Here is a 15,582-nt window from a genome sequence, read left to right as displayed (position 1 = left end):
CGCTTTCCCCCCCCACAAACCCGAACAGGGGCGGTGTCGATTGGCGTGCTTTTTGACAAAAATTAAAACTGAACCAGACAGAACCGACAGCGTCGTCAGTCAGCCAGCCAGCCAACCGATGGACTGGATCGGTTTCATAAATCACACACCAAACAGTCACCCAACGATCCTCACGGTGGGTAACAAATGATTTTCTAATGGAGATGGTCGCGCGTCCCACGAAGCGGTGTGCAACGATCGTCACACCCGACTGTCGAGGCTGGCTGTGCCCCGCATGCGATGGGCAGTTTTCGACCGCATCGCCTATTCCCGGTCCAAGCCGATTTCGTATAGAATATCCATGCTAAGGAGGGACTACAAATGATGTATTCCCATGCTGTGCTATCCTCATCTGGCGCGTAAAACTTAGCGCCTGTTCAAGTTTCTTTTCTCTCCAGGTCGGAAGCGGACTAATGCATCGTTGTTTATTTACTTGTTAAACAGGTTCACCGCTTGATGAGGAAATGTAAAAACTCCGATTGCGGGTAGCCCCAAGTGATGTTTCGAGTACAAAGCATTCGAAGTATGTTTGTTTCCAATGTGTTTGCTCCCATTCGCGGTCACATCTGTAGACGATCGAGGAACGTTTCAATCGAGGGAAACTCAGGGAAAAGCCGAACCAGGAGTGAGAAACGTCGGGAGATCGGGAGTTTTTCACAGCGCGTTTGACACTCGAACATAATAAGTGTAATGCGAACGGGCATTCTTTCGTCGCTGCTGCATGTTGCTGGTGATGAAGGGAACCGTCGTTTCTTGTGTTTCCTGTCCGTCGCTCGTGTCTCACACCGGATATGTCGATAGAGAACATTTCAAAGCATCGAATGGTGGGACATTCCCGACAGTTTCCTTCGGGTTGATAGGTTTTTTGATAGCTCCACACACGATTGTCGGCATTTCTTGTGGCATTCTTCCGATCCGTGTCAGTCAGAGTGTGATGATCGATAAATTTTAAATGCTGCGTACCATCCACGACCGTTGGCCGCTTACCAGACTGGACAGACTGGCGTGTATACGATGTGTGTTGCCGAAGGGAATGCAGAATAAAAATGCGGTTAATGATACCCTGAAAGTAGCTGACCAATAGCTTTCTATCTAATCCTTTATCTATCTTTTTTCTTCCTTTTTCGCATCATCCGCAGGTGACGGTAATTAAAGAGTCGCTTATCCCCCAACGTACATGTAAAGAAATGCAAAAGTAAACGGATGTTGCCCATTTTTCCGATATCCGCCGAACCGGAACCACTTTCTATTAGTCGGCAACGGAACACATTCGCAGCATCGCCATAGCATCGACTTTCCGTTGCCCAGACAACCGAAGGTAGGCACGAACAGATTGTCCGCAAAATTCGTCGCCAAACGGTGGCCACACCGATCGGCCGCCGGGTAGTGACTGTTCCGTTTCGTACGCACTATTCCGAAACGGTCCCAAAAATAGAACCGTGCTCTACTTTGCCACACAACCCGGTCGGTCGGCCTCATTGGGAATGGCTTGCGATTGCTTCATACAGGCACGACGTAGTGTCTGAAACCAAAACGAGAGCCCACCGGTGGGGCCAAAATGCTACATACGCGGGGCTCTTCGGCCGAAATTTACCTTCTCATCGGACGCCGCCGTGCGTCTTCCGTTAGGGGGAAGCTTCAGGGGGTTCAACTTTAACCGATTCATCCCGACTCTAGTTCACTTTTTATTACACACTGTCGCACATCACATCCATCATTACTGCGCACGCAAAATACAACCGAGAAAACAGAACCCTTTCCGTGAAACACACAAGACGCAGAACAATTTATTTTGCCATAGACCAAACATGTAATTCGAACAGAGATTAAAAAGCGCAATACACAAACGAACACTGTTTTAAGGGCACAAGCAAGCTCGAAGCCGACAAACTCGCATCAATCCGGATTTGTTTTGAGGACCACCGTTTGACAGCAGCCTTTTCAATCGGCAGGGTTGACTATGTTGACTAACCAATTTGTCCGTTACAACGCGAAGCTTAGCACTTAGATGCAACAAAAATATAATAATTACTACCAGTAAAGTAGAGAAGGATTTCATATCACATCGCCCTTGAATTGATGTTGAAAACTAAGACTTTTAAAACGTTAAATGAAAATATGTCTCCCAATCATCCTGAATTTGAACCATCAGCACCGGCTATCGAACTGACAGCTGTCATTTTTTTTTCTTTGGCATCACTTAAGGTTTTTCTTCCTGTGGTGCCACACGGCACGAAACAGTTACGCGCAACATGTAACTTGGTGTCAAATCTGTTTCGTGCCGTGTGGCACCGCAGATAGGGTCGCTACATTTGACGCACGTCAATCGATTGTCAGTTGCTTTTCCGCTTTTCAATATTTTCAGTTGTTCAGTGCAAATCGTTGTTCTAGTTCGTTTGCGAGGAAGTACAATGAATCTTTCGCATTTGCCGGATGAGGTTAGGAAGCAAAAGTTGAAAGTAACTGTAGTTTAGCAGTGCCACTAACGTTTGTATTTCATTTAAGGTTCTATGCTGCATATTTGACCACCTCGACGTGGCCGACATGAGAAGAGCTGCTCTTGTCTGCCAACGGTGGTCTAACCTCGTGTTTTTGGGTCGCCGGATGGATCGAGTGTTGCTGCGACCCAAGCCTGACGAGTGCTCTGTTTTGCTGAATAGTAAACGAAGCTATCGCAACATTTACTTAGAATTTTCCAACGACGCTACAACGAAATTTGCCGAAGGAATGTCAGAAAAGATATTGCACAAGTTCGGGTTATCGATTACTAGTTTGCAAATTGATTCGTTCGTCAACATAACCCTGCTTAGAAAATTTCTCTTAAAAGTCCCGAATCTGCAGGAATTGAAGATTTACATGCCCTTATCGGCTGAACACACCGAAACCGCGTCGTTTCCAGCTCTAGTTAAGTTGAAATATCTAGATCTCTACACTACTAAGATGCCACTGTTCAGAGATGCCCTCAATTTACCTACCAACTCCCCGCGCTTAGAACAGCTGCACTTGAATAACGACGAAGGAGCGTTTTTCGACGTTTTAGAGCATTTCAGCCCTCAGCTGAAAGTGGTTGATGTGGACGATGTATCCGAACAGATGTTTCTACTAAACTTCCCTCGACTCAGGGAGTTGCATTTACGTTACGTAACAACGACCACTCCTCAGTTAAGTTTAGATTTTTTTCGAAGGCACTCCTCCATTCAAAAGCTCGTGATCTACAACGCGATCCCGTTAGACTTGTTCCAAATCATCACGAGCCATTGTCGCAATATCACGTATTTGGCGCTTACTACATCAAACCTTCACCGGAAAGGAGATTTGAGGAGCTTGGATCAGCTAACCAAGCTCAAGGTAAGCACATATTTTGCACAGCAATGTTCCGACCCTGACTTATTCGATACGATTCCTTCTTGCAGCATCTTGAAATCATTGACGAGGTATTTGAAGATGTGAGCGTGGATGTTTTTAAGGGATGTGGAGTGATTTCTTCACTCGAAAAGCTCTCTTTCCATGAAATATGCGACATTCATCATTGGAGTTTATTGACCAAACAGATTGCGCCACAATTAAAATGTTTGGAATTCATTGAATCATTCTATGCTCGTGACTCCCGTAATGCCAAATTCTTCGATGTGATCTGCAAATATTGCTCACACATCGATTCAATTATACTAGACTTTTGTTGGGTAAGGTTATTCAAGAGCTGTATTGCTGCATGTGCCGGCGAAAAGGTGGCCAATACAATTACTTTGCTCTTACATGTTTTAGCCACCGCGTGTATTCAAGTCCTTGGAAAGGCTACCACTCCTACGTGACCTGGAATTATGCATGATGACTATTAAAGATTTAAGTAAAGTTCACCTACCCACCGTTCGGTTTTTGAAATTTTCATTCTGTCGGGAGGTGAGTTGTTGGGATACACGAGTTGATAGTTGTAAGATTAATGGGCTAACATTTTTTCTTATCTTCCGGCGGCAAACCGTTACATCTTCGGCGAGTGAAGCTAACGGCTCGTAGGCTTTTCGAGATACCGAAAGCGTTCCCTATGCTGGAAAGGCTAGTCATCGAACGCTGTAAGGTAAATGAGGAAATGGTTGCATCGCTCCACGACATGATTCCATCATGCAAAATCGACTTATATGGAACACGATATTAACGAACAATGGATTATGAACGGAAACATTTGCCTTAAACGCTAACCCCAAGTCCTAGATTCTTCGTTCACAACCAAGCAAAACGTTAATTAATTAATATTAATAATTACAGATTATTAGTCGGATTATTATTAGATTATTACAGTGTTGGATTTATTATTTGACCGTCGTAACCTTCTGCGCCAAGCTATACACATTTGTGTGACTCGGCTATCGAGATCATTTTGATTATTTTCTTCTCTTCTCGTACGAAATACTTTTTCATCGCTTTATTCAATCTTTTTTTGAGTTGAGCAGATGTTTGTCTTTTTCATCATTTCAAACATATGAAAATGTGCATTTTCTATATCGAATAAAATGAAATTTTGTACCGGCCAAAAACCAATTGAACGCTTTGAATTTCTTTGATTTCGTATGTAACGTACGTAACGCATAACGCTTCTTCGGTGCGGCGTTTGACAGCAATATTTTGCAGTAACCTGGCAGCACTGCTGCCGCTGTTTAGCCGCTCAGAGCAGCTACAGCAACTCGGTGAAAAATCGAAAAATCTTGGAACGGGATTTAGGAAAATTATGCTGCAGCGTCACGGCCGCTGGCTAAAACACGTAAGATCTTTAACTTATCGATAAGTGCGTGGTGAAAGTTCAGAAAGTGAAGCGGTTACGTAATGTTTCTGTTTCTGACTAAATTGAAGAGAAAAACGCGTTTTGTCATCGTTATGGGAGGACGTAGCACATCCCATTACTTTTCGAGCTTGTGTCATGGACGACATGGAAGGGATTAAGACACGCTAAATTGTGTGAGTTGATTTCGCTCGAATGGCTGGCTTGCGGAACAATAATTCGCTTTCGTTGAATATTTGGATGTGAAAGTGCACACCTTTTTTTTCCTTGTCGTCCGAAAAGGTGTCTCCAGAAGAATGTGCATCAATAAACATAACCTACGAGGCAATATTCTTCTACTGTTTCCAACAAAGCCAGTGCTCGGATGGTGTTCGGTCTGCTGCCGGGTTTCGCAGTCGCGACGCTACAAAACGAACAATTTGGTGCGGATTAATTGCTTTGTATTGCTTTCCGTAGTGCAAAATTGAACGAATCCATTAGCTCTACTTAGTGCTGCATGATCGTAAGTCTGTCTGACAGTGTTATTACAATTCGTATACTTACAGTGGCATAAATAGAACCTAAGTCCATCCATCGCATTCAAAATGTCGGTGCACTACAAGTTTAAAAGCACCCTCGATTTCGACACCATCACTTTCGATGGGTTGCACATATCGGTGGCCGACTTGAAGAAATCCATCATACAGCAGAAGCGGTTGGGCAAGACCGTGGACTTCGATCTGCAGATAACCAATGCGCAGACGAAGGAAGGTAACGTGGTTTATCAATACAGCATATCGGACAGAACCAAGCACCTATTAACATGTCTCGTTCGCATGCACAGAGTACGGTGACGATGGGATGTTGATACCGAAAAACACATCGCTCACAATTGCCCGAGTTCCGGTCAAGTCGCAGGGGAAAAAGAATTGGGAAAAACCTGGCACGGAACAGGCAAGTGCGCCGCCGCCTTCTTCGCGCAGTAGCAAGCACGATGCAGCCAATTCGCAGACGAACGTGGATCTTTCGACGATGAACGGTACGGAAGAGGATAAGATACGCGAGATGATGTATCAAAGCACGGCCGACTACGATCCTACGAAGTAAGCGTCCGGTGGAGATGGGGAATTATTTTTACGTATAAGATTTTCTTCTCACCCAAAAATCATCCTTTTCCTAATGCTTTCACTTTGCCTTGGAATAGGTTTAAGCATAGGTAACTACGATGTATCTTGCACCATGGCGTGTGGTTTGAGTTGAGCTCTCTGACTTGCTGTTTTCACGAATTCACATTTAACCCTGTGTCTTTGTCCTAATCGCTAATGCTACTCGTCTTGTTTCGTCGCCCTCTAGCTACCAGAAGGTGCGTGGCTCACAAACGGGGGAAGTTCCGATGAACTACAAGTGCTATCGGTGTCACAAACCGGGCCACTGGATTAAGAACTGTCCGATGGGACCGCTCCCGAAGGAGAACGTTGAAATTAAGCGCACATCCGGAATACCGCGCTCGTTTATTGAGCGCGATAGGAACGTGGACCAGAACCCGGCCATGCAACCGGTTCAGATGCCGCCGGAGGAAAAGCAGGTCATACCGGAAGATTTGATCTGCAGCATTTGCAAGGATCTTTTCACCGACGCCGTCATGATTCCATGCTGTGGCAGTTCGTTCTGTGACGAGTGCGTTCGGACTGCCCTGCTCGAGTCGGAGGACAACGAGTGTCCGGATTGCAAGGAGAAAGGCTCGTCTCCGGGTTCACTGATACCGAACCGATTTCTACGCAACTCGGTTAACGCGTTCCGAAACGAAACGGGCTACACAAAGTCCTTTAATAAGGGTATGTACGGCTGGACGATCGATCGATCGTTGGACAGTGATACTTAATGTTGCTTCTCTTTTCAACGGAAATGCAGCTGCTGTCGGTAAGAAACAAACGAAACCCGAAGAAGCACAAACGGCCGATAGTACCACCAGTGGGGGCCATTCTATTGCGGCAGTAAGCAGCTCGGCGATCGGTAGCTCCATTGCAACGACGGCCACCACCAGCACCACTGGTGAGCCAGTCGAATCGTCCACGTATGAAGACGAACCGACAGGTGAAATGCATCCGCAAATATTTGAGGAAATATCGCAACAGGGCGACGATCTGGCCTCACCTGCTCTAGAGGACAAGGATCCGTCAGTTATCGGTGGCCATCCACAGATTTGCGATGCGGAATCGGACTACGAGGACAACATAACGGTCACTGTGCCACCGGCGCACCTGCAAAGCCGCGGTGCTTACCGGGGCGGTCACTACAATGGTGGCCGACCGATGCGCCACGGGAAACCGATGCACGGACACGAGACGCCACCGAACGAGCGGCAAATGATGGGTGGCGTGAGAGGCGGTGGAGGACAGGGGTACGCAGGCGGAGGCGATCCGGGCAATGGGACCGGTGCAGGCCACCAGGGACAAGAACTGCCGCTGGATAGAGAAGAAGACCATCGGCGGCTGATGGCAATGGAAGAGAAGGACGATGATGGCTACGGTATCGGTGCGGGGGGTCCTCCGATGGCGCTGAGAGACCGCGGGGGTGCAGGTGGGTTGGAGTACGGCAGTCTGTCACCCGATTATCATCACCATGCGGCTCGCGGATTGATGCCGATACCGCACAACCATCCGCAACACCAACAGCCACATGTGCAGCATATTGGAACGACTATGGGACATCCGGGAGTACCGGGCGGTGTTTATATGGTTCCGGGAAATGCTTATCCCGGGCACGGTGGTCACTCGCAATACGGAATGATGGCCGGGGCAGCGGCTGGTTACGGAATGCAGCAAGGTGGTTACCCACCCCACCAGCGGCCGTACGATCACCATCACGGCGCGATGTATCCGGGTGACAGGCCACCGAGGCTAATGTATCATCCGAGAGGCGGTTACGCCCCTCACCCGCAGCATATGAGACCTCGGCACATGGCCCCGCGACCGATGGGCACCTATCCCGGAATTCTTCAAACAATAGGCCCTGGGTAGGTTCAGGGTAGAACCATCTCACGTTTAGAGTTTTAATTTTAACGCCTATCATAACCGTCTTTAACCATTGCAGAATAATAGACGATCCTCTGGAGGCTTTCAATCGAATCATGCGCGAGAAAGAGCGACGCAAAGAACAGGAAGCATTGCGCAGGGCTCGTTCACCGGGCGGCAGTGGTGGTGACCGTGGCCGTCGTTCGCGCTCGTTCGACAATGGAAGCCGTGGCGCAGGTGCTCGAAGTGGCGCTGGGCGAGAAGGAAACGGTTCACCGGACAGGAGGCGCAACTCGCGCCAAAGATCACCGGGCGACAGACGCCGTTCTCCGGATGACAAGCATCCGGATGAGAGGGGAGAGCATCGCCCTCGCGAACGACGACGCAATCGTTCGAGTTCTTACAGCTCGGGAAGTTCGCGATCGTACACAAGGTTCGTACTTTTTTACAAACAGCAAAGGACCTTTTTCACGTTTTCATTTCCATTCATGCGCTTGTTTGTAGATCCAAATCTCGTTCGCCTATGAAGAGAAACAAATCGCCCCGGAAGCGTTCGCGTAGCCCGGGCTTCCGAGACCGACGGAGTCGCAGTAGATCCGGATCATTCGGCAGAGGGGGCAGCGGGGGAAGGTAATAAAAGGAGTTTTTGCCCGCTATTTCACTTACTTCATTTTGAAAGCTTCAGTAACGGTAATGGTTTTTGTTGGCTCCTTTTAGATACAGAGGCCGTCGTGACGATAGGCGCGGAGAAGATCGCCGTGTCGGAGACCCGAGGGACCGTTCACCAGGGTACGGCAATCAACAAAGCTATGGGTAAGATCTTGACGAAGATGAATTTATTGGAACACTCATGCCTAACACACTACCCCTTTACGGTTTCGTCCATGTTCTGCACAGGTACGGCAACAATCGTCCTCGAGGTGGCGGTGGTGGCCAACGAGGCCGTCCGCGGGGCAACAGCCGTGATCCCGGAACTGCTCCAGGCGGTCTGATGAATCCGGGCGTAGGAATGCAGCCGTATCCGCATCCACGAGGTTACGATCGGCATCCTGGCGGTGGAGGCCCCGCGTCTCACCCTGTTTTAACTCCAATCGGAACCGGTGGTGGACGGGTGGATGATATGCATGCGCCCGCATACATGCATGGCCAAAACGATTTCCATCATCGAGCGGAAGGTCAGCAGCATCACCAACATGGAGGACCCGCAGCATCCATGCAAGGTGGTGCCGACGGTGGCGGTACCAGCGGCGGCCCTAACACGCAGCAAAACAGGTATTGTGCCTTTGTTTTTCTCCTTTTTAGTATTTGTGCGCTAGCACACGGGCGAGTTTCGAAACTCGCATGTTGTACCTTTTCCACTTTTAAAGTCAACCAGAACGCCCTTCAAAGCGTTGTAATGATCTAAACTGTGATACATCATTTATTAGCCCTTAAGTAACTGTAAATCATTAGTAAGAAAAAGTGCAAAAGGTTATGAGATTAAAACGAAGTCGATTTCATTCTCTTCAACTCTTCGGCCGGAACCTAATAATGTTTCTATTCGAAAATATGTTCCAAATAATTCAAGAACGATTGCCAAAGATATAAGTTAATGCTGCGTTGTAAAACGAGAGGATCATTGTTTGAAAATTCTTGCTTTGCTATCGGTGTCGGTCGATGTCGGTGGTCCGATCCGATTGTATTGCAATGCTAGATTTATTTTAAAACATAATTCCTAAACAAAAGTAATGGTTTATACAATTAAAATCGATATACTAATTTCGGCTCAATAGATTATACTAAAAGGTTTAATTGTAAGGCATCACGGAGTAGTGTAGTCTGTTCCAGAGTCAGTAGCTCGATATACTGCATCCAACTCCAGTATAGATGTTAAGCTGTTAACTATTTTATGCTGTAGTATAAAATGCCATGAAAGATAAAAACATTTAAAAAATTGCGAACTGAAATTATACTATACCCCCCGGGTAACTTCAGGCGAGAAGTGATAATCTTCCACGAAGAGCGGGTTCACAATGAGAAGGGAAAGTTGTGATATTAACAAAAACCTAGCGAAATTGCCGTTAATTATGTACGTTATAGAATGTGCGAAACATTTACTTTTTGTGACGAGTTTATGGTTCTGGTGCCGATACGGGCTTGAATGAATGTGGCCGTAATGAGCAATGATAGACGAACATGTACGATGTTTATTACATTTATAGCGATCGTATACCGTTTTTATTGATGCTTGATATTTTATTGTACCGAAAACCGTCATTAGCATATTTTCTATAAGTTACAAATTGACTATTTTGTAAAAACAATCAGAAAGGAAGGCTCTCGCAGTGGTGGCTATCGGATGAAGGCTCCCGGGTTGAGAGAAAAATTCGTTAAATTTTCGAAGGCAGCTAACTGGCGGTGGACAATAAATTAGCTCCTGAGCTTCAATTGTCCGTGGAAGTAAACGTAAAGACTGCGATGACGAAAGAAGACAGTCCTTTATAGTGATAATTGTCGCATTGATACAGTAGTATGGAAATAAAAGCGAGAGAAAAACTGTAAATCGGAGAGCAAATTTAAAATTTAGAGCTATTTTGTTCGTCATTAACCTATTTTCTACGAGACATCGGTTAGCTTACACCGTTCAACTTCGAACATTGGATCACTGCCGCCGCCGCCGCCGCCGAGGCAGAAACTGTTCAGGAACTTCAGCAACATCAGCATCGTCACTTCAGTTTGATACTCCACCGATGTCAATGATACTGTTCGCACCAGGAAGGTTACCGGTGCCAGTCATTGGCCAAAGTGTCCGGTTCGGTTTTTGGTTTTCTTTAGGAAGAAACCGCCGCTATTGGGGAACGATCGAGAACAACCGAACGTTGCATCTTTAGACGGTCTTCAAAGACAGCAAGGACACGCGGACATGCCGTTGCTGAGGATAACGAAAGTGCCGGGTTTAGTGCCTTTGAAATCCCTTATTACCTCCGCCAAATTAGCGGGGTAAGGTGGGCGAGAATTTGCAAAACAGAAACGCGGTTGTCAACAGAGCAAAGCGCATGTTCCTTCATGTCGATCGTTCTCCGGGTGTGGTACCGTTCTGGAGAGCGAGCGAGAGAGGTAACGTTGGATGTGTTCTAATACATAAGAACAATTTTGTTTTTTTTCTTCTCCAGCTGAAAATCTTCACCCTTCTGTTCAAGAGACCCCTTGAACGAAACGCGTTTCGTCCGCGGCTAATTTCGTTCCATTTTTTCTCTTTTCTTCCGATTTTGCTTGGTTTCTTTCCTGCTTTACTATTCATCATTTGCGCCACCAACTTGCCACTTTCCTGACGTTAGATACCCGGGACGAGAGGATCGTGAACGTAGCGTTGGTAGCTATGCGGAAGGAAGCGCGAGACAAGAGTATTACGACGGGGCGGACCAGCAACATCCTAACCTGCACCATCCTGATCGACATCGAGCGTCGAATGCTTCATCGCCGCACGGGGGCCATCATCAGGCAGGAGAAGCAGGATTCGAAACGGTGCAGCAACACGGCAGGGAGGCAGGCCGTTGGGCGGATCATTCGGAGGATGGCCACCAGCACAGTACTCCCAAGAGACATGAAGAGCACAGGGACCGTTCGCGCACTCCCGACATGGCGAAGGTAGGCCCAGGTTCGGCTCGTGACTCTGACCACCGCAGCGACCATCACGTATCTTCCGGGGGTGGTGTGGCTGGCAGCGACATGCATAGGCGATCGCGATCACGCGACGATCGTAAACGTCACTCCGGTGCCGCAGGGGAGACCGCTGAGCGAGATGCTGGTGATCGTAGGAGAGGCGACCAGTCGAAGCCCTCGGAATCTATCGAAAGGCGTGACAAAGCGACGGTTGGCGGCCGAGGCGGTCCGCGTGAACACGAGAAGGAGCGCGAAAAGAATGACCGCAACAAGCATCAGCATCCGGACAGTATGATGAAGGACAAGCGATCGAACTTTGAGCAACAGCATCGCCGTGAAGATCATAGAGACCATCGAGAGAAGGATCGTGAACGAGAGCGAGATCGCGAACGAGAGCGAGACCGGGAGCGAGATCGCGATAAGGACAAGGAGAGAAAAGACAAGGAAAAGGATCGTGAACGGGATCGTGTAAAGGAGAAGGAACGCGAAAAGGAACGTGAAAAGGATCGCGAAAAGGATCGCGAAAAGGAGAAGGATCGCGAGAAGGAACGGGAGAAGGAAAAGGAACGAGAACAGGAGAAGGAACGCGAAAAGGAGCGCGACCGGTTTGCGAAGGAGCTGAAGGACAAGAAAAAGTCACGTGAATCTAGTGAGGACGATCGTCGCGATAGGAAGAAGGATCGTGATAAAAAGAAGCGCAAGAAGGAGAAGGAAATCGAAAAGCGGAAACACAAGAAAGAGCGCAAGGAGAAAGATAAGGACCAGCGTGGCAAGGACCGTCGTAAGGAACGGAAAACGGTGGAGAAAGAGGAGCCGGACAGCTCGCAGCAACCGGCAACACCCGCACTTCGCCAGGGAGACGATTGCCATGAAACGGCAGAAAATAAAGTCGCCGAACAGCAGCAGGAAGATGGACAGCGCGGTCTCATTACCGATAAGGACGGGGGACCGGAGAGCAGCTCCAGAGCAACGGAAGTGGACGAAGAGGTTGGTGCCGATGGGGAGGCGAAGCAGAGTGATTCGGGTGACTCTGGTCCGGAAGAGGAATGCGCTCCGAATGCTCATCAGCAACAGCAGCAACAAGAGGCGCAAATTGACGGTAACGATCACGGCGATCTGTACTCGGACATTCCGGAGAAGTACGAAGGTGATCAGTTGCTGGAACCCTCTGCTTTGGAGCATGACAGTAGCGATATGCTTCTGGATAATCGTGACAACTTGTTCGCTCTGGAAGAGGAAAAAAGCACCGTGGCCGCTGACAGTACCGAGTCAGGGCAGGACAAACTAGACAGCGAGCTCGGCGGTGACGGTGAGATGCTGATGTTGAAGCGATCGGACTCGGTGCTGGATCTGCACGCTAATGTAGATTTCGACCCAGAGCTCGACGATAGTGATCAGCTTTCTGCCAGCCGGCAGCAGCCACAGGTGCCGCCAAAGGGCAGTGAAGCGTTTATGCCCGAACCCTCCAAGTGGGAATTGGAGGAAGACGCGCACGTTCATTCGACGGTGGAAAAGAAAACCACAGCGTCTACATTTGATGACTATTCACACGACAGTTCAGAAGCCTGCGGTGGAAGCGGTTCGGGTGCGACCGCTGGCAAGGTGACAAACGAAGTGTTGAAGCGCGCAGAGAATGCTATCTTTACGCGGGCAATCAATGCGATACGTCCGATCGAGATCAAGAAGATTAGTGTAGAGCGACAGAAACTGTACACGGCTGGACTAGGAGACGGACAGCGAGAAGTTTCGCCCATACTGGAACTGAAGCTGAAGCAGGAGCACGAAGATCTGAAGCGATTCCAGGTGAGCGTTAAAGAGCTGGTCCTAGCAGGTCTTACGTAGCTTGTCCTCTCGCTATGCACTTTTGTCCGTATTTTACACTTGGCTCACTTCACTTGAAGTGTTCGGTTTCGGTTGAAGTTTGATTCAACTTGATTGCTCTCTACTCCCCACAGGTTACGGTGCCGGCAAACGATGAGCGAGCCGAACGGTCGGTTGAAATCAAACCCGAAGTCAAGTCGGTGGAAGGTCGCGGATCGCCGATTCGGGCCTCGATCAAGGAGCGCCTCGGAAGCAAGGTTACAGAAAATACACCTCAGCAGTATTCGCGATCTCGGACACCGCCAGGGCGCAAGGGAAGTTCTGGCCCTGGCACGGGTGACGTTCGTTCAAAGCTCTCCTCCGATCGTCGCAGAGCCTCGTCCCGTAGCCAGAGTCCTCGCGTACACGAGGAGCCTGCTGGCAGAAAGCGCCCCGACGGAGATCGTTTCGGTGGACGACAGGGAAACGCTGGTGGCAAACAGCAGCAGCATCAGCAGGCGGAACGACGAATGTTTGGCCAGGGATCAAATAACAACAGGCGAGGAAACGATCGGCATCAGCAGCAGCAGCACCAGCATCACCAGCAGCACCAGCACCACCAGCAGCAGCATCACCAGCAGCAGCATCAGCCAAGAGATCGTAACGATCGGTCCGGTGGACGAAGGAACAGTAGCGAGCGCAGAAAGACGGATAACTTACCCCCTGGACAGCAACAGCAACAGCGCGACCGTTCTGGTCCCGGTGGGCGTCGTGCTAGCCGCGAACGCAAGGAACCTCGATCGCCAAGCTCGAACAAGGACAAACGCTCGGACGATCCCCGAACTAGGGCACCGGCACATCAGCATCGTGAGGATGGTGGACGTGTGTCGTCGAGCAAAGCGAATCAACAAACAAAACGTGACGATAGTGCTGAAGGTCGAAAGCCGTCACGATCGGGCAACGAGGAAAAGGGTGGCCTCGCTCCGAGCTCCACTACCGGAAGTGGCGTACGTTCGACAACTGGCCGTGGTGGCGCTGCTGATCGGTCGCCCGTTCGCGAAGAACAATCAACTCGCAAGCGCTCGGTGGACCATTTGAAGGATGATTCTAGCGCCGGGCGCCCTAAACAGGACGATGGGGCTCAAACGGGTGACAGTGGCAACGCAAGCAAACGTACTAAGCTCGAGAAAGCAGCAGCGAAACCAGCAGCGGCACCCGCTAAGGGTGGCGGTGGTGGCAGTTCGAGCGATTCGAGTAGTAGCGATTCAGATTCGTCCTCCACAGAGAGCAGCCCGGATACGGATGCTGGTGGTGGCGGCGGTGGCAATGCGAGAAGCAGCAGCAAGAAGCGCAAGAAGCGTAAACACAAGAAAGATCGCAAGCGTGCCAAACGCTCCACCTCGAGCGAGTCGAACGAGGATTCGGGCGGCAAGCGAAAGAAGTCGAAGAAAAAATCGAAATCCTCTAAGAAGAAGAAAAAGTCGAGTAAACATAAGAAAGATTAGTAGTGCAGAACCGTTTGAGAACTGGGATTGGAGGGCTGCAGAAAACTGGAGAATGAATTCGCTAAAAAGGATCCAACTTGCTTTTGTTGGGTAGTGTGTCGATCAGCAATTGCACTAAAGCAGTAAAGCAGACGACGATGTATATGACAACGATCCGCGTTGATTACCCTGTTGAGGCTTTTCACTCCCATCACTGATCGCTGCGAGTGCGGCGGGTATCGAATTCCTTTTGAGGCCCCTTACAAACAGCTCCTTCTGTACGGTCGTTTCGGCTGCATCTTCCCATGGTGCGGTCATTAGTAAGAAGTTTTAAAGCCGAAGGGTTGTATAAATTAGAATAGAGCCTATCATCGCCCCTTCTCAAAAGCCTTGTATCGAATTCGTGGGTATTCCATATTTTATTGGCTAATAAATGATAAGAAATATCCTTAACTGTGTGGCTCTCAAATTGCGAACATCCGAACACGCTGGAAGGTTGGAAAAAGGAACACGGAAAGAATCATCGACACGCCTCTCTTTTGTGTGTTAGTATTATTCATACTTTATTTTGCTTCGCATTGATTATAGTACCAAGCTTTTAATCGTCCCGCCACGTCCTTCTTTCCGCACTGTGGGAATCGCACCGAAACAATCTCCCGTTTATGTCACAACGAATCCATCGATAATAGTTTGCTATCGTAGCGAACTCGCGTTCGCTTGTAATGTGCCTGGATGAGATTGGTTTTTATGTACATACTGAGCTCTGCGTCATTCGCGGTACACGGTAGCCGACCGGCCGAACCGGCTTTATTAATCTTTTGAAACAGAAACTAATACGTGCAATTAATTT

At 48.7% G+C, this 15,582-nt stretch overlaps 1 protein-coding gene across 1 annotated transcript in view; it reads left to right on the top strand.

Annotated features, from left to right (window-relative positions):
- Positions 1–15,122, top strand: part of LOC128275917 (filaggrin-like) — a 19,994-nt gene extending 4,872 nt beyond the window's left edge. Inside the window, exons 10-20 of the mRNA XM_053014425.1 lie at positions 5,371–5,563; positions 5,637–5,895; positions 5,997–6,008; positions 6,146–6,627; positions 6,704–7,808; positions 7,886–8,239; positions 8,311–8,436; positions 8,524–8,619; positions 8,704–9,078; positions 11,124–13,251; positions 13,404–15,122. Coding sequence (XP_052870385.1) covers positions 5,371–5,563; positions 5,637–5,895; positions 5,997–6,008; positions 6,146–6,627; positions 6,704–7,808; positions 7,886–8,239; positions 8,311–8,436; positions 8,524–8,619; positions 8,704–9,078; positions 11,124–13,251; positions 13,404–14,753 — 6,480 coding nt within the window. The 3' untranslated portion in view covers positions 14,754–15,122. The remainder of the gene's footprint in view (positions 1–5,370; positions 5,564–5,636; positions 5,896–5,996; positions 6,009–6,145; positions 6,628–6,703; positions 7,809–7,885; positions 8,240–8,310; positions 8,437–8,523; positions 8,620–8,703; positions 9,079–11,123; positions 13,252–13,403) is intronic.
- The last annotated feature ends 460 nt before the right edge of the window (positions 15,123–15,582 follow it).

Source organism: Anopheles cruzii, chromosome 2 (genome assembly GCF_943734635.1).
Source record: "Anopheles cruzii chromosome 2, idAnoCruzAS_RS32_06, whole genome shotgun sequence".
Taxonomy (NCBI): Eukaryota; Metazoa; Arthropoda; class Insecta; order Diptera; family Culicidae; genus Anopheles; species Anopheles cruzii.
This window is presented reverse-complemented; position numbering and strand designations above follow the sequence as displayed.